Source organism: Amphiura filiformis, chromosome 4, assembly GCF_039555335.1.
Source record: "Amphiura filiformis chromosome 4, Afil_fr2py, whole genome shotgun sequence".
Taxonomy (NCBI): Eukaryota; Metazoa; Echinodermata; class Ophiuroidea; order Amphilepidida; family Amphiuridae; genus Amphiura; species Amphiura filiformis.
In genome coordinates, this window is record NC_092631.1 from 78,797,107 (window position 1) to 78,818,641 (window position 21,535).

The following is a 21,535-nucleotide window of genomic DNA, read 5'->3' on the forward strand; positions in this document are numbered from 1 at the left end:
TTTTCATGATTCATGTGGTATATTCCAATATCACGCTCAAAGCCATCCAATAATATATAAATTGTACCACCTGTATAATGTATGTAATATTAGTTTCCCTTGAATATGCAACAATTGAACAATTGCAACGACTTAATGGAAAATGAAATTAAAATGCCAATAAAACCATCTTGTAAAATGATTAAAGAAGTAAAAACAAGAAAACTATTAAAAAGAATTTTCTGAAATTACCCAATTATGTAAAATTTCCCCTATCAACACATCAATTGATATCAATAGATAGTACACTTATATATTAGTTAATAAATTGTACATTAAGACATCTATGCTACAGCTGTAACTGTTTCCTTACAAGGCAGGAATGCTATAATTATAGCCTTTATAGAGCTACTGCTAACATATTTTTCTTTATTTATGAGAAGTGATCTTCTTTCATTCTCTATTTTCATCTGTCCCTCTTTTGATTCTTCAAAGATCTATGCATTTCCCACTGATATTGGTAATTACAGCCAATACTATAATTGTTACATATTTTAGTGTGTGTCAAACATTATCTTCATGCATGCAATGTGTAATCAACTGCTTTACCTTTTTACACACGAAAGAACACAATTTCATATAAGTTGTAATGCTGTGTTTAGTATACATATAATGTATACCACATTTGGGACATAAATCCATGATTGCAGGCATTCATCAGAACTGTACAAATGAATACTACCTTCACAAAACTGTATACAGCATAAAATATGATCAGTACAATAGCTTAAAGATGACATTAAAAATGAGCACACTTCTTTTATAAAACACACATGAGAGTGAGAGAAGCATATGCTCTATGGTGCCCATACTAATGTAAGCCATGATCAAAATGGAGCAAATAATGAGAAAACCATGAAATGATATACTGCTTGTTGTTTGATAATAACAATCATGCACACTTTGTTTTCATTCAGCAGACGACATCATGACATATTGCCAGCAGACAACATTTTGATGCATTGCTGATCATCAGCAGACAACATTTTGATGCATTGCTGATCATAATGAGCAGACGACATTTTGATGCATTGCTGACCATCAGCAGACAACATTTTGATGCATTGCTGATCATAATGAGCCGACGACATTTTGATGCATTGCTGATCATAATGAGCAGACAACATTTTGATGCATTGCTGATCATAATGAGCAGACGACATTTTGATGCATTGCTGACCATCAGCAGACGACATTTTTATGCATTGCTGATCATAATGAGCAGACAACATTTTGATGCATTGCTGATCATAATGATATTGCTTCAAATCACTTACACTATTCGAATCACAACTCAGCATCACATAAACAGATCAACTAAACAATATTCTAGGAAAAACAACTGCAATAAGTTTATGAAGTTCACCATGAAACTACGGCATAGCCAAAAGGTGCAAAGGCTTTGTGAGCACACTACATTTTGCACATTTTGATACTTTTATTTTTTATTTTCTGACTTGTGAAAACAAATACACTTACTGCAAAGAAGCACATAACTAATTTGATGTACTGAGAAAAAAAAGCATTGATAAGAAGCTGCGGTGTTAGTGAATATGCAAAATGAAATCAGTGAAGATAAATCATTTTACAAATGAGTGAATTAAAAAGTACTTAAAGAAAACATTGTAAGCACTTAATTTAAAGCAAGAAAAATAAGATTCACAATATGTTTTGTGATAATTAAAAAAATAATTTAATCATAAATTAGATCAATTAAAAAGCTAACATAATATGGGGTAAGTTAAACATTATTTCATAATTTCTGAACATTTATGTCAAACTCAGAAAAGGTGACCAAGTTTTGTCCTTAAGATGGCTGTGTACATACATTGCAATGATGATGGCATGTGAATATTGACACTCCAACCAGCTTGAAATGCATCACCACAATGCGGGCGGCTTGATATGTATATAATGGACGGTGGTTGGCATACATTGTTGTATAACTTACAATTGATAAACAAACCACTCATATTGCCTTCAAAACCTGTCACCTTTTCATTGGGATATATGTTAATCATGGAAGCAGCTACAAAGTAAGAAAACATGTTAATAATATTTCTACAATAAACATTGAAAAATATGATCAAATTGTGTGAGTTAAAAGGAACAAATGATATATACCAATGGTATAAATAAGACTGGGAATGTTTTGACTTTGCTGTTTTTGTGTCACTCACCATGCAGGGAAAACAGGCTATTCCAGTTGAAATCCATACACCCCTATGGAAGGCATTATGTACATTTTGCATACAGGGAGTGTGACTTTTAAATAGGGTTACCTTTAAGGTGAATCCACTTGAAATTCACACTTCCTGTTTAGTAGAGTAAGGGCATGTCTTCCATAAGGGGTGTATGGAATTCATAAGGAATAGCCCAAAACATCCATAGTGTTTTGCCATACAACCCAAAAAACTTTGTGATCTGTTAGTAAACAGATTGTGTCAATTACACCCACTGAGTATTACATGCTCAAAGAGATCAATTTTGCTTCTTTGCCAAATGATTGACATTATATCAACCCAACATGGTTGATTTCAAATCGTGTTAATAGGGCTTCAGGACTCTCCACATTTTATCTCTTTGGTTTGGACCTGAGACGAATATACCTTCGTCTCAGGTTTGGACCGAAAAGAAAAACCAATAACATTAGGCTTGCCAAAAGCACATAAAGGTTATTACACTTGCAGAGATGCCACTTGCTTGTTGAAAAAAATCAGGAGGTTGCAAAGCGTAGCCACTCATGCATTGCCATAAAAATCCTGAATTTATGTCTAAAAATGACAAAAATCAGGAATTCCTGATAAATCAGGAAAAGTGGCATCTCTGCACTTGGAATGTAAAATGGGTTAGCTAGCATATCGAGATAAACATTTTAGCCTATTTAAGTTCTGTAATCTTAGGCAGTGGTGTCATTTTGAATTTTAGTTGATGCCAAAAAAAATTGAAAAAAATTAAAACAAGCAAAAAAGAAAAATAGTTTGAACTCAAGTAAAATCTTGCAAATAAATGAAGTCATGAATGTTTAAAAATACATGAACTCTGTGTGAATGTTAACAAGAACACAATTAAATATTGATGCTGTAAAATAAAACATCAATTTAAATAACAATGTTAAAGAATGAACAAACAATCCAATTAAGAATGAATTCTCCTACAAACTACAATAATTCATTCATTTACAGAAGTTTCTCAAGGCATACAATTTCTCTTTTGTTTTACCATCAAACTGCCTGAGAATTGCTTTATGTTTTCAGATTTCAAGAATTGTTAAAACACCATCTAGAGATCTAGAAACACTAAATCGCAGCAGTTTACATAATCTATTAGGCTATTCCAGTTGAGATCCACACACCCCCTATGGAAGACATGACCCTGAGTTCAAATGGAGTTACCCATTCAGGTAATCCTATGTGAAATTCACACTCCCTGTGTGAAAGATTAAGGTTGTGTCTCCATATAGGCATGCATGGATTTCAAATGGGATAGCCCATTAGCCAATAAAGAGACAAATTGTCCTCAAAATATCTTGGAAAATAACCAATAAAGGTTTCTAATTGTGTAAACTAAACTTGCTCATATGAACATAATATTACCATCTAACGATACTTTGTGCTTACATTTCTTTATTTTCTTCACTACAAAAGAAATAATTAAAGAATATGGAGATAAAGTTACAGGTGGCAGAAATGTGTAAGGAAATGGGCACTGAAGAGGAAAGAGATAAAACTACAGACCTGAAACCGAGGTTTTGTAAAAAATGCACAAAAACTTACTTTTTAATTTAAAAGGTTACCACTAGCAATGTCACACAGTGCAAGTAAATCAGCGCTGCTAGTCCACAACACGTAAAAATTTGCTCTAATTCCATTAATACTTGAAATATTTTGCTGTAATTTCATGCCAGTGTTCTTAATTAACCGGTAAATTATAAACGGCGGTTAATTAACCGGTTAATTAACGTTAATTAACCGGTAAGATTGGTTAATTATGGTTGGAAAATATATAAATCCGAGCTTGGAATTCACTATGCCATCATACTGAAGAACATTGCACAAGCATAACATGAGCAGATGAAGTGTTCTTGTCCACCTTTAGCTTTAAAACATTCCATTTGAAAATTGAACCCCGGTCGCGGGACTCCCTAATGTGAACTCTGGTTGTACAGTGGTAAAGCTCTGGACCGGTAATCCAGCGACCGGCGTTCAATCCCCGCTGAGTCCTGATTTTTCTCTCTCAATATTTTCATATGCCAGTTTGCTCGAGCCCCAATCACGCCATTTAAATTATAATTTCTCGGGCTTGCATTGTTTATTTCCGATCCTCGCATATATTAATTTGTGTTTCGCATTGTCTTACGCCCTGCCAGGGTGAAGCATATAGGCCGCCTCCTTCTTCATTATTTAATATATAATTGGCCGCTGAGACACAATGAGAGAGTTATCATGGGGACTTAAGTTGAGATTGCCCGAGTACCTACTGTGAACTCAGGTTGTACAGTGGTAAAGCTCTGGACCGGTAACCCAGCGACCGGGGTTCAATCCCCGCTGAGTCCTGAATTTTTCTCTCTCAATATTTTCATATGCCAGTTTGCTCGAGCCCCAATCACGCCATTTAAATTATAATTTCTTGGGCGTGCATCGTTTATTTCCGATCCTCGCATATATTAATTTGTGTTTCGCATGGTCTTACGCCCTGCCAGGGTGAAGCATATAGGCCGCCTCCTTCTTCATTATTTAATATATAATTGGCCGCTGAGACACAATGAGAGAGTTATCATGGGGACTTAAGTTGAGATTGCCCGAGTACCTACTGTGAACTCAGGTTGTAGAGTGGTAAAGCTCTGGACCGGTAATCCAGCGACCGGGTTCAATCCCGCTGAGTCCTGATTTTTCTCTCAATATTTTCATATGCCAGTTTGCTCGAGCCCCAATCACGTCATTTAAACTTTAAAAAGTGTCAGAAACTCAGAATAATTCAAAATTCATAATTAACCTATTTTACCACCGGTTAAATATGATGCGGTTAATTAACCGGTTAATTAACCGGTAAGATTGAGGTTAATTAACCGACTAAGAACACTGTTTCATGCTAGTGTAGGTAAAAGTAATTCTCTGGCCCGTAGTCCCGAAGCTTTCCAGAATGTCCTTTGGGTTGGATCTGAAATCCATCTTGACACAAATAATCTGCACTCACATTTCTGCAGCGAGTGAGAAATGCCACAATTTTCCACAAGGTTGACATTACTACATGACACAATGACTCAAGTTTATCACTGGGTATAGAGCTAGTAATGTCAGTAATTTGTTTGAACTTTAAAATAAAACTCCAGACAATGTTTCAGGTCTGAAACTAGAAAACTTGCTTCTTAAATGAATTAAATAGAGTAGATGAAATTAACTCAGGGCAAGACTTACGAGTAATGGAATCCACTCAAGGAGATGAGGATTAGGGTTAGGTTTAAGGTTTAGGATTAGGGTTAGGATTAGGGTCAGAAAAAAAGAGATTTGATGACAAGCATTAGGGTTAGAGGTGGTGACCACTATTCTTATAAGCTACTCATTGAGTACACATAACAGCACATTGATCATAGATACATATTTTGGGATCCTAATGGTCACAGTACACTAGAAATACGATTAGTGCACTTGTTAAAACAAAGTTGTGAATGTATGCTCACAACTTCCATGATAATTGACAACAGTATTCAACCTTATTTGTGCCTCTTTCAAAATAATGTGTAAAGTCAATACATTGCATGATACCTACCTTTCTGTGCCATAAGCATAGCTGAGGTAGTTTCAACATAATCAAGAAGATTCTCCAGGAAGATTAAGGTCTGGAAAAAGACAAATATTTGACCATTATTATTTAAAATTAAAGATGTGTGACCCGATTGACAGCCTTATCCATCCCAATTTACCTCATCAAAACTGAGAAACACACCCCATATTCTCCCTACATAACCATTGGGCCCAGATTGCACCTCAGTATAATATGCTGTGGGCAGATTGGCCACACCTGCTGTATATACCGAGTCTACAACCGTATTTTGTGGGATAGTCACCCCGGGGACTTCTGGTTCACTTTTGGGCTTACGATAAGATTTTCACCAACTACTGACACCATGTGTGCACCTTGGTAAGATACACAAGATAGCATGGAAATATCAGCATTTTTTAAACATATTGGTTGTAAAAAGTGGTGGGGCGTTTATTTGAAGGGGTGCAACTATTTGAGGAAATACGGTATTTTAACCCAACTCCTGTTTTGTTTTAGATGAGAAGGATAGGGGCAGCTTTGTGACAACACAAGTTACATTTAAATGACTTCATCCACTTCTCAGTTTCTTACCTAATTTATTCCAAAAATGTCAATTGTTTAATACTTACATTACTTGTCAATTCATGCACTGTGCCATCCTTTGGTAGATTCGACTTCTCTGGATCATTCTGGAAAATGAAAGAAACACAAAATGTCAAAAAGTTGAATCTATGTCCTTATTACAGAACAAATGCTGAAATATTTTGAGAAGAACAAATTTGCCATTTTGCTTTCTTAGTGTACATAAAGTAGCTTGGGCATATATCCTCAATCCTGGAACAATGACACAGTATATTGTATCACCAGTGCAAAGGCAACCAACAGGATTGGTATAATAAGCTGAGATCAGAATGCAGTTTACAAAATATGTCACAGCTGAACAAGCAAACAAGAGAATAAGCATTTTGTATTACCGTATTACCTAAATACGGTAATAAGGTCCATTCATACTACACCACAATTGCTTAGCGATGTGGTGCGTTGCCAATATATATCGATTACTTTTTGCTGCAACTTGTCGCATTTCCAAGTTAAAATGTATTTAACTTTATTGCGGTACAGTATGTTGACACATCGCCATCGCAAGGTAATTGCGGCGTAGTATGAACAGACCTTTAGCCTAATATTAAGACAGGGATTATACAGCTTGTGGAAAACAGTGATCTAATGTTGCAATGAAATCATGACAATGGGCTAATTTAGTGTAGGCTTACATGAAGGATAAACTGACTTGATATTTACCTTGACAACATCATAAAACTCATCCAAAGCTTTTGCTCCGGTAGTTTCCAGACTTGCTATTAAAGTTGGAAGTTTTCCTCTTGTACCAGGTGCTGTGCCCTAAAATAACATCACAAAATCAAATTATTAGAATGATTTATGTGATAGAAAGATTGGATCAGGTTTTATGGTTACAATTATGATTGGATAGCATTCAGAAAGTCACACCTTTTGTTGCGATAACACCACAAAATTTATATCTTTCATTTACAGTTGTAGTATTCTTGTGAAAATTGTGCAATGTTCTCGTTTATACCAAATTTGACTCTATTTACCAATAAACAAATAAAAAATGCTGATATTTTAAACATTTTTACACCATTTTCAAAACTGCCTGAAATCTTGCATCATTCATACAAAATTAGATCCTTTCTAGTTACTTCTAAATATACAAAATGTGTGTGAAACCTGACATCTTGATCCTTTAGACACTAGTATAGGCTAATGAAAGTTGATTCCCAGTTTCCTGTTACCCGACTCCGGTCAGAAAGAAATGCCGATCAAATATTTCATTATTTTCCATTATTTCACATTTTTCAAGTTTTTAATGTCATCTTTCACGTCCGAGACGTATTTTAAGCACTTTTACGCCGATCCTGGCCGGCAGATTGTATCGTAAAACGCTGATTGACCAACCCGTACCCGAATAGTCTTTGCAAACGCTGGTTTAAACTATGTGGTAAAATGGCGATGTCATACGGCGCATTTACTGGAGACTGCGTCTAATTTTCTCCTACCACTGAAAATGGATAGACCGAACACGAAGAGAGGCAGCCAAGTTCGTGGGAACCAGCGTATGAAAAAATATGAAAGCATTTCTACGTGTATTGTGTAACACGCTATATATGGACAACATCTAAATTAATAAAGTTTTGAAAGTCAAATTATTCTGTTTTTCTTACAAATACATATATATGTAATTTAAATAAACAGCTGTTTGTGCAAGAAATTAAACAAATTCAATGTATAAAAGTTTCTTCCAAAAATGTGCTTAAAACTAAAACTTGTTGAAGACTAAGTTGGTATATTGAGTGAAGCGTGGTCATTACTATACTTTATTATTCCGTAATTAACTTTGCACCGATAATGAAAGTTTGAAAATAATGAATAATGAATAATGAAACAGTCACCTACCCAGTCATGAAAAACTATGTAACGGGAAACTGGGAATCAACTTTCATTAGCCATATAAACGAGCCTGATATTTTTAAACAATTTTTTTGCAAAAGTGCTCGAAATCCTGCAACTTTGCATCTTATATACCAAATACTAAACACTCAAAAGCCTGATATTTACTATCTTTCTATTCTAAACATATTTTAATCCAGAAAATCCTGGAATACTGAGAAAAGACTAGAAAATGTAAATATCTGAATAAAGCAAAAATACAGATAGATGCATAACTTACTGAGAGCGTTTCTTCAAACTCTGGTTTCACATTGATGAGATGCTTCAATACAGGGAAGATGCTGAGTATAGCTGTGTAGTCATGCTTGATCACTGCTCTCTTGGCTGTTGTAGCAATTGCCTGGAAACAAAAACATTTGAATCTTGCTGAAAATACAGAAACTTTAACAAAATAGTGATCTTCCAATTCTTTTGAAATAAGATGTTTGATGCCTTTAATTTGTTCTCTTGGAAAAATTGAATGAAAATAATACAATAACACAACTTCCACCATGACTTACATATCTTTAGGTTAAAAAGTGTATGTTCCTTATTGATAGATATTTAGAGAAATGAATGAACCCCATTTCTAAGATACTGATATATCGATAGTCAGTATTAGCCTACACAAATTTGTCAAATTTAATCCAATACATGTTCCTACCCACTGGATTGGTCATGTGATACCTGGGTCAATTGCTTGAAGAATTCTGATGGTATCAGATGTAACATAGCAAGTTGCAAAACCAAGGAACTTCAAAAAGTATTTAGATGCAACAAATTAGTGATTTCAGTGACTGCATGACCGAGAACTTACCTCGCCATCCTGACTGACCATTTCCAATGGTTTCTCTATGATTTTATCAAATGTCTTCCTTTGATGTTCCTCAGGAATGATGTGGGACATTAGTTGGGCTTCACACTGCAAAAATAACATGAAAAACAAATCAAGAACATGAGAATAGACAAAAGTGCAGACATATGTACATAATGAGAAAAGACACAGGACATCATCAATGGTGCAGCTCAGTCTCTCTCTCTCTTTTCACTCTCCTCTATGAAAATATATAAAAGACAAGATATTTCAGTGCCATTATCTAAATGACTTCATAAAATCTCTTATGCATGTATGGATGGTAGCATATATACTCTCTTTCTCCCTCACTCACCCTCTCCTCTTGTGTTTCTGCATCTACTATTGTCTACCTGCACATTCTTGCTCTCTCATATTTCACTCCCTTCAATTAACCCCATGAGCACTGCCTGTCTATCTAACATTGCCTCTGATTGGTCAATTACATGATATCTTCACTTTAATCACCAATCAGAATGGAGCTTTGCAAATAATTCACCCCAATTTTTTTGTGTCGTGAAATTATTAAACAATGTTGCTGATTGGTCCAATTGATAATGAAAACTTCTTTTTGGCCAATCGGCAGGTATAGTTCTCATGGGGATAACAGATAGATATATATATATTACCTGCATGAGTTTCAGAAGTCCACTAATACAGTATAGATAAGATTCAATGGCTGGGTCTACATGCCCCTGACTCTCAACACCTTGGGAGCTTGGTCTACGCTCTGGAATGAAAATATATATGTAATTTTTAATTAATTTTTAAAGTCAACATTTTATGGCTGGGTCTTCATATTCTGTCAGGTTTGCATGTTGCTCAAGGATGTAAACATAATATATCTTAATTAGTGGGTTTTTAGCGGTTTCACCATCGGACAAGTTTAGAACTGTCAAGCTTTCGTCAGGAGTAGGTCTACATGTCTCATTCTTAGGTACTTTGTCCTGAAGAAGTCAGAGCTACTCCTGACTAAAGCTTGACAGTTCTAAACTAGTCTGACAGCGAACCCGCTAAAAACCCACTAATTGTTGTGAATTCCTGTCGTAAAAGCCTATCCCAAATAACGTATCTTTAGATATTTCAGCATGAGTACAGCAGACTTCATAATACCAGTAATTAATTGAATCTTATGGTTCCAAAATTTGTAAGTTTCTGAATCAAAGAATATTCCTCAAAAATCCATACACCATACAATAGAATACTGTACTCTCCTCATGAAGGTATTCATACCTTATCCAGTGTTCTAAATAAGCAGGATCCAGGAGCAATTTTCCTCTGCTAAACCAGCACTGGGCTATTCAGTTGAAATCCATACACCCTCAATGGAAGACATGACCTTAATCTTCCACACAAGTAGTGTGAATTTCAAATGGGGTTTCCTGAATGGGTGACTCCATTCCAAATCTACACCCTTGTGTGGGAGACCAAGGTAATATCTTTCATAAGGGGTGTATGGATTTCAACTGGAATAGCTCATTTGTCCCTGGTTACCATCAAGAGCCCTGCATTCACCATAGGTTGATGTGAAACTGTCCCATATACAAAACGTTGCCTCTGATATCAAATTTGTTGCTTTAACCTTTGACCTTACCTGGATCTAATTTATTAGCTGCTCCTTTTCTAGCCATCCTGTAAAAATAAGCATCAAGTAAATTATACATGGAGTTATTTTGATTATTATTCATATACTTTATATTTCCAGTATTATTTATATTATAACAAACTCAATAACTGAAAGTGACAAAATATTAATACATTTATGTACACATACACCCCCTGTGCTTTACATATTAACACTAATATAAACATGTGATGCTACTGAGGAAAATTAGTTTGATTTTAACTTTTATATAGCTCCCTATTTATAGGTTGAGCACTTTTCCACTGGATGGTTTTAAATCTTCTTGGATTATATTTCTAACATTAGTATTTTTAGCTTCATTTCACTAAAAACAACATGTTTTATATCACCTTTAAAAAAACAAAGGGATTACATAGGACATACCAAGATATATCTCTGATATGTATCTGCATTATAGTATTTGTGACTGCAAACTCATTTTACTTGATCACATCAAATACATGCACATCAACATACATTTACTAATACACATGTTACAACATTTTCTCAGGGACACCAAACTTGAAACACCTGTCCTCAGCATGATGATCTGTTTTAAGTGTCCTCCACATGACTGTGTGTGTTTAACACATGGTCCTATAAATAATAGAACATGAAGTGTGAGGGAGTGTATGTATGATACAACTCCATATATCTAAAGAAGTCACCAGAAAAACTGCTGTGCTTTCAAGTTTAGGTCCTTGAAAGTAGAGTAAAAACCAATGGGCTATTCCAGATGTATTCCGCGCCCCCCTATGGAAGACACTTCCGGAATTCAGGGCAAAATTGACAGCCGGAATTCACATGTCAAGAAAACCCCATGGAAGACACTGGCGGAATTGTGGTAATATGTCTAATATGGCCAGCCGGAATTCACGTAAATGTAAATGTATTCCATAGGGTTCCAGCTGGAATTAGAACATTTTTTGTTTCCAGCCAGAATTCAAGTAAATGTCTTTCATAGGTTAATCGAGATGGTGATCATAAGTGAAGATTCTGCTGGAATTGGAGCATTTTTGACCATTTTCCAGCCGGAATATTAAGAAATGTGAATGTCTTCCATAGGCACATCATGGCCTTTCCTTTGTTTTGTCGTTTATTTTAGCAGCCGGAGTTTCACCTAATCTCAATGTCTTCCATACCCTCCAGCCGGAATCTTTGCTAAAAATGACTGCTGGAATTCTAGACACATCTCAATTCCAGCTGGAATTGTATTTTTTTAAATGTCTTCCATAGGCTATATATCTGGAATAGCCCAATGTGTGCACCCCACACAAACATACACTACATGCTCCTATGCATGCATTTAATCAAGTATAGTTAAACTAATGTGTGCACCGCACATACAATACATGCTCCCATACATGATTTCTTCTTTGGCTGCTGTCACTACTGACAATTGGCTACCATCTGGCTGCATCTCCTTCTTCCAAGCTGTTCTTTGCTAGACGCTTGGCTTGCACTAGGTTCCTTCCTGTCAATTCTTTGATGTTGTCAAACCACTGTTCCTTTTGTCATTCTCTCTTCCTTTTGCCTTCAACTAATCTGTTCAAACATTTGCATTGGATTTTCCGGTTGCATCAAATTCTCTAATCTGCTTACATTTTGCTTTGAACCATATTGTCTTTTCTCTTCTGATCCTCCTCTAGATTTCAGCACACAGTTCTTTGTATTGCTGTTTCTGGGTTGGCGGGTGACTTTGTTTGCGCAACCTGCTCTTTTCCTCAGCTAGATCAAGTACTTCTTAGCAAATCCATGGCATTTTGGGAACTCTTTTGGCTCTCCCAATTGTTTGCTCAGCTGTCTGTGTCAATATGGTTTTGTATGTTGACCACAAGGATTCAGGTTTAGTTTCAATTGACGTTTTTCGGTTCATTTCTGAACTGCTGTTTGGTTCATGCTCAAACTTGGCATTGATGGTGGGGTCATTCATCATGCATTTAATCATCTCTATTCAAACAGTTTACACATACAAATTCAAAGACATAAAGAAATCAACAAACACTCAAGACAACTGGGGCCTTTACTGACCATCAGACATGTCGTAGTCAAAATACACACACATACATATTAAGACACCTAAAATATGCAATACATATAAATATATTAACAAGCACATTGAGCAACAGGCAACAGACACGCCACCCTGATAGGCTATCTGAGGATATTGACATTCCACTCTTTTTCATGCCTTGCCTAAAATATGGAAAAAGAAGACGTGAGAGCCTTTTTGGAAATGTCATTCTTTGTATATGATATGCGACTTGGCTACATGCAGGAGGTGGTTAAGGCGAGTCTTATTCGATTTTGTAATAAGACCTCTTGAACTATCCTAAAAAGGAATATGACTGTAGTTGTCGCTCAGCAATGTTGTTTACCAGGGAAGCATATCTGTTTAGGTGGTACTACACCCCTCGATAAATGTGTGTCTATTTTTGCATTTTTCTCAAGAACTAATAACATACTGGTAACAAAAGTTATGTATATTATTGGGGCAAGGAATCCAATTACTACACCGGAATCTCAGTGACCTAAGACAAGCGGTTTGTTTTTTATGATAAGAAATAAGGTACCGCAAGGATGTACCTCATTTTCTATCATATATACTGAACCGCTTATCTTGAGTCACTGAAATTTCAGTGTAGTAATTGGATTCCTTGCCCCAATAATATACATAACTTTTGTTACCAGTGTGTTATTAGTTTTGAGAAAATGCAAAAATAGTCACAATTTACGACAGGGTGTAGTACCCCTTAACCTTATAGATTGTGTGACATCTCAACACATTGAAACAGAAATAATCATTATGCACTAAAGTGGCAAAAATTCAAACACGGTTCAAACACATGCACATAGGCACACTCAAACTCACGGTCTAAGTAGTGTTGAGGTTCTTTTATTTGGAGCGTCTTTACTCTTATGAAGCCTGCCTGAAGTCTGCATAACCAGAAACAAGATATACATGTTAGATCAAAGAAATATAGCAATTTCAATCTGAACATAACCATCATCATACAAATTCAAGAATAATATTTTCTCAATTGCTAAAAATTGAGTGGGAGGGAAAGAGAGAGAGAGAGAGAGGGGTTAAGACAGGGGAAAGAAAACAGGAGATGGTGACAGAGAAATAGGGGAGGGGAGGAACTTAGAGTACAGTATTAACAGTTTTAGCATTATTAGTTTATGAACAGCTCTTCTGTTTTCTTTCACTTCTTTCTTTTTTCTCAGCTTTTCAGTTTTCTTTTCTAAATCTTGTGCATTTTTCTGTAAGCTGGAATGTACTACATCTAATTGTCAATGTCATCTTATTATCACCACTCTTTCCAAGTCATAGCATCATAACCAGGGTGCCCGCACCTTGAAGCCTTTAAAATTCAAGGACTTTTCAAGGACCAAAAACATGATTTTCAATGACTTACCACAACACAATAATCATGATGCGGCTCTCCATGTGGCACGTATTAACGAAAGTGACAGCTCCTCTCCACTCCCCAAATTTGGTCAAAATTATACTTTAGGTAAAATTCCAATTTTCAAGGACTGTCAAGGACCTTGTGCAAATTTCCATGACTTTCAAGGACTGTCAAGGACTGCGGGAACCCTGCATTACTCATTTAAAAGAGAAATGTACTTACTAGGGGCGAGTGTGATCCAGTTGATCTATTGAGATGGTCCTTGAGTCCTCCAATTCCTTTCATCAGTGTTTTGTTTAGTATGGGTGAAGGGTGTGAAATGGAGGATGTAGGTGTCAGGAGGGTAGTATTAGTACTTACAATGAGGGGTGAATATGATCCTGCAGCTGAACCAGAGGACTTCTTGGACAGATGATCTTTCAGGCCTTCCATGGATTTCTTCAGGGTCTGTGCCCGGATTTGATAGTAGACGTCCATGAAATCATGTGTTTTGCCTGGACCTATTAACCACTTGGAGATCTCGGAGAGTTCCTCTAGGGCTTGTTCTGATAGAAAATGACAAGTAAAATTTAAAATAATTAATTTAATAATTTGAAGGAATATCAATCCAATTTTTAAAATCAAGATTGAAGTTTGTGTGTGTCCATATTTTAGGTCACCTGATTTGTAACAGAAAACACACTGCATTACCATATTAGCATGGACATGGTAATAGGTAAGCAACCACACAACATTATATTGCCACTATTTTTTCCACCCAACATTTTCAACACAAGTCTTTATCTTTTCATCAAAAGTGCATACATTTAATTAGTCTGTTCATAACACTGTGACCAGGATTTCATAATTGGCAGTCCACTCCTTTCCCGATGGATAAAGAAAATGGAATCAGGAAAAAATGACTACAGCTATTATACTGTCTGTAATTTGTTAGCTATATTTGATATGCCTATAAATTGGCATAAATAAGCTTATTCCACAGCCCCAAGGAAGAACAACTTTGTTGAGTTGGGCCTCCATGGTGAAATAAAGCTTTCTATCCTATCCTATCTTGTTTCCTTTTTGACTGTCATTTTAAATATCCCTTATCTAAAAGACAGGTGGACATTGTTAATACACAGCTAATAAACAAGAAACTTTATGAAATTCAATTATTTTGTCCAAAAGTAACTCTTACCTGGGAGTTGATTAAGACTTGTAACTGAAGCTGAATCTGGCAGTTCTGAAAGATGATTTGGAATTAAACGCAGGTTACAATTATATTATTTTACATTATGCATACTATAATTTGGTCCACCTCAAGTTCGGTAGTGATGTATGTGGGTATTTTGCTGGTCGCAGTATTGAACCGTGCACATAAATTTAATCACGTAGAGAGTACATGCACATGTGCAAGGGTGGTTTGCCCGTACAATTATGGCGCAACTGCGAAAAAGTATTGATGTCACTACCAAACTTGAAGCAAACCAATGTATAGTTTGCTTATGGAACAGCAGTTTAAGGGCGTACTACACCCATGTATTGGTTTGATTGGTCTAAAAAAATATTTTTCCATTTATAGCTAGGCGATATATGCACGGATCATGTGAAATAAAAAAGATTATGAAAACACATCGTGAAAGTGTAATTTTTCACCTATTTGTCTTAAAGTTGACAGGTTGTTAAGGACGCTTATTTTTGTAGCGATCCACGTAGTCTTCTTCACAACCGGTTTCTGCCGTTACTCACACGTATTAGACTCGCTCCCAGTCCTATAATACGCCTATGTCAATCTCCATAGGGATGGGCGATACCAGCTTTTGTTACCGATTGTCGATCCAGAGCAGTCAGGAGTGGGGCGAATTTTTAGAAAAATAAAATAAAATGAAAAAAAAGAATGGTCATGGAGCGCTTATGCCGACGCAGGGGGTTGTCTGAGGGGGGATGTTCCCCCCTCAGAAGTAAGAAACTTGTGCAAAATGAAGATCTAATTGAAGCGATTTGGTGGACAATTTTAGCAATTGTTTTAAACATAAATCGCTAAAAGCCCCTTCTCTTCTCTTCGGTTAGTCGGCGCTCCCCTGAATCCGCGCCTGAAATGAGTCGGGATGTGCTTGTTCAGGGATGCGGGTACGTGTGGCTGTAGGCATACCACATTAACGAACTAAACTTACTCTTCGTGGGATTACGAATCGTAAACACAACACAGGTGATAATAAAACCAGTATAGCAAACATCACTTTAATCAACTAGATGCAACAAGTTTACAACTTTCTTTTTAATTAAAGCCTTAATGTACGATCGTTTTAAATTTTTAGATTTTTCTTTTTTTCTTCCAAAATGATAAAATAATTAAAAGGCCCATTCAGTGATTTGCTCATCCAGACGATCGTAAAAATCATCAAAATTCAGATTTCGGTACCTTTGTCATTGTCATAGATGTGCTAAACATAGCCTATGCGAGTGGTTCAGCCGAAAGACATTTTACACGAATCTGTAATTTAGATACTGATAGTATCTAAATTAGCTACTGTGTATTTGAATGGGGCTTCAACCAGTGGCGTAGCTGGGATTTTTTCCAGGGGGGGGGGGGGGCAAGCCTGTATGGGGCGGGGGCCCAAATCCACCAAACAAATATTTTGCTGCTCCTTCCTCTACAGCCCGAAAAGGTTGACCCAATTTTTTTCCGGTGGTTTGAGAAAGTGAAGAGAGAGAGAGAAAAAGAGATTATAGGTGCTAGCGCCCTAACACATTTTGATATTATATAGTACGCTTCTCCCCCCCCCACTCCTCTCCCTTTTTTTTCCCTCTCTCTCTCTCTCCTTTTTCCTCCTTGAGCTAGGGCGCGAGGGCCCAAATAGCGCCAGGGGGGCCCAAACAGGCAATTTTGGCAGCTACGCCACTGGCTTCAACTTCGTCAGTACTGCTGTTTTTTTTTCGTTTTTTTGCCAAATTTGTCATTTCAAACTACCAAATGACAATTTGAATGACTTATCCTTCAAACAATTTTAATTTTTTTACACTTGCGCTGGGATCACTGAATGGGTCTTTAATATGCAATCATTATGAAAGTTCCCAAAACATTTGGAAGCGAAAAACATTGGAAGTTTGCAAAAAACAACATCATAAACTTCACCTCTATCACTCAAATATCTCGCACATATCACGCATGGTATGCCGCTGAGTAGATCCCATAGACAAGCCCGGGGACAATCCATTGGAATTAAATCACTATACCACACAATTTATTCGCTACCTGAAGTCCCGGGGGGCACTTCAATATGAAATGGATTATAGGTGTAGGGCTGGCACTTTCGCACTAAGGGGCATTCGGTGAGAGCAAAATGTAAAAAATATGGGGTCATTGGGTGAGAACATGACCTTATTTTTAAATGGAATATTTGGGTGAGTTTTTTAAAAGCGCTGCAAAAACCTCAAAATCGAATTTCTAGTTCTAAATGGCTTCAAATTTCATTGTTTTTTTTTTCAAAATAAGTAACAAAATCAGTGATAAATGAAAGTTGCTGTTCAAATTGAACTTGTAAGGGTCTTTGGGTGACAGATCAAATGGAAAAATCAGGTGGTGGTCGCATTGCATTCTCTAAATTCAGTAAATTTTCATCTTCAACCGTGTAATTGAATGGGATTATTTTGAAATTTTAAAACGATTGAAATATCACAAACAAATAGGCCTATGTTAATAAATAATATAAATACAAGCTAAACCGTTGGGATTCGATAATGAACCCCACAAAACTAACCAAGTAGCGGTATATGGAAAATGCCATACGGCCGGGCGGTTTCACAAGTTGCCGGCTCGATCATGCCATTCGCCCTGCCGGAAAATAGGGGTCTTCGGGTGACAGAGCATGTGTTTGTAAAAAATATGGGGTCTTTGGGTGACAGCGATGCTGAAAAAGGGGTCTTATCCAGCCCTACAGGCGCGTCACCTCCAAAGTTGCCGAGTGCCCGCCTCACGGCGTGAAGTCGAGAATGAAAAAGATTAGAATATTTGCTTATAATTATTTGTTTTCAATTTTCGAATATTTTTGTTTTCAATACGTTTCATAATAATACATTTTATTTTTTATATATTCTGTCAAAAGTAGCTCATCAGTATCGTATGGCGATACCAATTAATCGTGTCGACCAACAGTACCGATCGGCGGTATCAAAGTATCGCCCAACCCCAAAATACAAAATTATAATGGCGACCTCCACAAACTCGGAAATATCATCTGGCAGGAATTGTTTCAAGTGAAATATACAGGATTGTCTTCTCTGATGTAAGTAAAAATGGTGGCATATTAATTATGCTCCAACATACATTGTGAACGTTCTCACTTTAGTTGATTTTGTGCAACAAGTTGCGACAAATTAACATTTTTGTGCCAAACACATGTACTTGTGATAGCGTTTACATTGTATTCAGTGTTTGTCTTTTACTGAGATGGCGACCTAAAAATTGCCTAGAACTAAAAAACAAGCATTATCTTATCATTAAGATTTTACTGTTTCAAACCTGAAACAGATGTGCTGGCTAGCTTAACACAAATTTTGCATATCATTGTCAACTGGAAGGGGAAAAAAAGTTTATTTTCTTTAATAATGATAAGTGATGCCAAGCATGTGTTTTCAAAGCTGTGCATAATTAATGCATTTCCAAAAAATATATATTTTGGTACTTTTAGGGTCTGACATTAATGCTTAATTTGTGCGTGTGACTGGTTTCACGGTAGCAATTCTGAAATTTTAGATATACTCCAATTTGTAAAAGTGCCCCCATGTACCGCTTTTGGGCATGTCCCTTTAAAAGCATGTAAGCTACATCGATACCGATGCCACCAATAGAACGAGAAGATTTGCCCATTCATTTTGCATACCACTTTGACCAATTTTTTTTTCTCATTTCTTCACAAAATGCAAAAAACCCGCAAAAAAATGCGATGGGTGTAGTACCCCCTTAATAAACTTGATTTATTTATTCATTTATTGTGGTTCACATGTTCAAAGTCTGAAGAAAATAGTAAAAATAGGCATATTGTATATTTCATTACTGTCAAAATGCAAACAAGAATTAAGATAATTCATTCATTTCATTCATATTTAATTCATCAAACAATATCATCAAATACATTATAAACAATAAACATAAAACGATTTATATTACATAACAATTGTAGTAACAGTAAATAGCAAGATTATTGATAATAGCAATTATTAATGCAAGGGTGACATTACTGAATTGCCGTTGACATTGGTGGTCGACATAACATGACTATTTTGAAAATGTCAGCCCTGTGTAAAACATCTTCCTGGGCTTGCAATATCCAAAAAACTTTGACTATTTGCATTCATTTTTGAGCTGGTTGTGATTTGTAGCTTTCCTGACCACTTTACTTGCTACAATGAGACCTTTAGCTTACGCAAGAAACTTTCTACTCTCAAAAAGGAACCTGCATGTGGATGTGAAACTTGATAATGCAGTATGGAAGACCATAAATGGCCTTGGGATTAATAAACTGCATCGTAGACGGTGTCGTGCTGGTCGCAAGATTCAAAGAAAAATTGGCACCTGCACGGAACAATTACAGCGTATTCCTAATGACAATTCTACCCAAACTGGGTGTAACAGTGCAAACCTTATTTACATCCCACTGCTGCCATTGGAAAACACAAACGTTCCACAGGCTTCAAATAATCGTTCTGCGAATCACGCAAACCTGGTTCAAATCCCCTTGGTTCCATTAGAAAACAAGCGTCATGCATTACTTGTCAAATTTGCAGCATGGAATGCGCAATCGATGAAACCTAAGACTGCTTCGGTTTGCGATCTCATCATTTCCAACAAATTAGATATTCTTGCTATCACAGAATCATGGCTGACAGGGGATGACCGATCAAATCGGGCACTCGCTGACATTAAAAACACCTTGCCAGATTTTGAACTCCATGAAATTCCAAGACATACGAGAGGTGGAGGTGTCTGTGTGATCCTCCGACGCGGATTTACCATAACTGTCAACAGTAGTCCTGCGTACTAGGCTTGTGAACACATGGACCTTACCATCACAGCTAAGTCCACATCTGTGAGACTTTTTATTGTTTATCGCCCGCCATATTCCAAAAAGAACAAACTCACTGCACGAATGTTCTTTAGAGACTTTTCATCCATGTTGGAGCATGTTAACAACATTCCCGGTCGTATTTTACTCGCCGGTGACTATAATCTGCACATGGATGATATTTCTGATAGGGATGCTAATACCATGAAGAACATGTTGAATCTAGCTGGACTAAGACAACATGTAAACGGGCCAACTCACAAAAATGGCCATACGCTGGACCTTCTAATAACTAGGGACAGTGATGACACATTATCTCGTGTCAGAATTCAACGAGGCTTACCATCAGATCACTTTGCTACACTATGCCACCTCAATATCACTCGCCCCGATCCTGTGAGACATAAGACCAGTTTTCGTAAATTACGCCAAATTGACATTGAGCAATTTAAGTGTGATATTAATGCGTCACCTCTTGTTGTGGATCCACCTTCTCATGACTTGAGATCGCTGTTGAACAGTATGATCTTGTATTATCTGAGCTGCTGGACAAACATGCACCAGTTGTGACACGATCTATTACCCTCAGACCACATGCGCCATGGTATAACGACATGTTGCGTGAGAAAAGCGAGAGAAACGCCGTCTTGAGCGTAAGTGGACATCGCCTGGACTTGAAGTGCACAAACAGCTGTACCAAGAAAAATGCACAGAGTACAAGGAGGAGCTTGAGAAAACTAAGACCAATTACCACAGAGCTCAAGTTAGTGACTGTGAGCAGGGCAAATTGTTCCATTTCATCGACAAGCTCTCTAGCGCTAAACCAGCTAAAGTTCTTCCGGTTCACGACTCTGCTCATGATCTTGCATGTGATTTTGCCACCTTCTTCACAGGCAAAATTGAGAAAGTGAAGAAAGAATTGGACAGTCTCTGTGACGCAACTCCTGTTCAGGATGTTAAAAGAAACGTGCCCCAATTCTGCAAATTTCAGGAGGTGTCACACGATGCGATACGCAAAATCATCATGGACTCTAAGTCTAAGTCTTGCCCTCTTGACCCAATTCCATCCTGGCTGTTAAAGAGGTGTCTAGATGAACTGGTGCCTACTATCTGTGATATTGTGAACTGTTCTATCACATCTGGCGAGGTCCCTAGTTGTTTCAAAGAAGCCCGGTTGACTCCACTGATTAAGAAGCCAACGCTTGATCCGGAGTGTTTAACAAACTACCGCCCGGTATCAAATCTGTCCTTCATGTCTAAGATCACTGAAAGAGCAGTCGCAGTCCAACTA

At 36.9% G+C, this 21,535-nt stretch overlaps 1 protein-coding gene across 2 annotated transcripts in view; it reads right to left on the reverse strand.

The window, feature by feature from the left end:
- LOC140151468 (exocyst complex component 7-like) overlaps positions 1-21,535 on the reverse strand; it is a 65,993-nt gene that overhangs the window by 24,059 nt on the left and 20,399 nt on the right. The window contains exons 7-16 of one of the 2 annotated variants that reach the window (XM_072173822.1): positions 15,378-15,422; positions 14,561-14,745; positions 13,660-13,724; positions 10,758-10,795; positions 9,793-9,893; positions 9,128-9,232; positions 8,552-8,671; positions 7,105-7,203; positions 6,432-6,491; positions 5,809-5,878 (exon numbers count right to left, since the gene is read on the reverse strand). In XM_072173822.1, the coding sequence (XP_072029923.1) occupies positions 5,809-5,878; positions 6,432-6,491; positions 7,105-7,203; positions 8,552-8,671; positions 9,128-9,232; positions 9,793-9,893; positions 10,758-10,795; positions 13,660-13,724; positions 14,561-14,745; positions 15,378-15,422 (888 nt within the window). Of the gene's footprint in view, positions 1-5,808; positions 5,879-6,431; positions 6,492-7,104; positions 7,204-8,551; positions 8,672-9,127; positions 9,233-9,792; positions 9,894-10,757; positions 10,796-13,659; positions 13,725-14,422; positions 14,746-15,377; positions 15,423-21,535 lie in introns of both variants that reach the window. The other variant, XM_072173821.1, reaches the window with a different exon arrangement.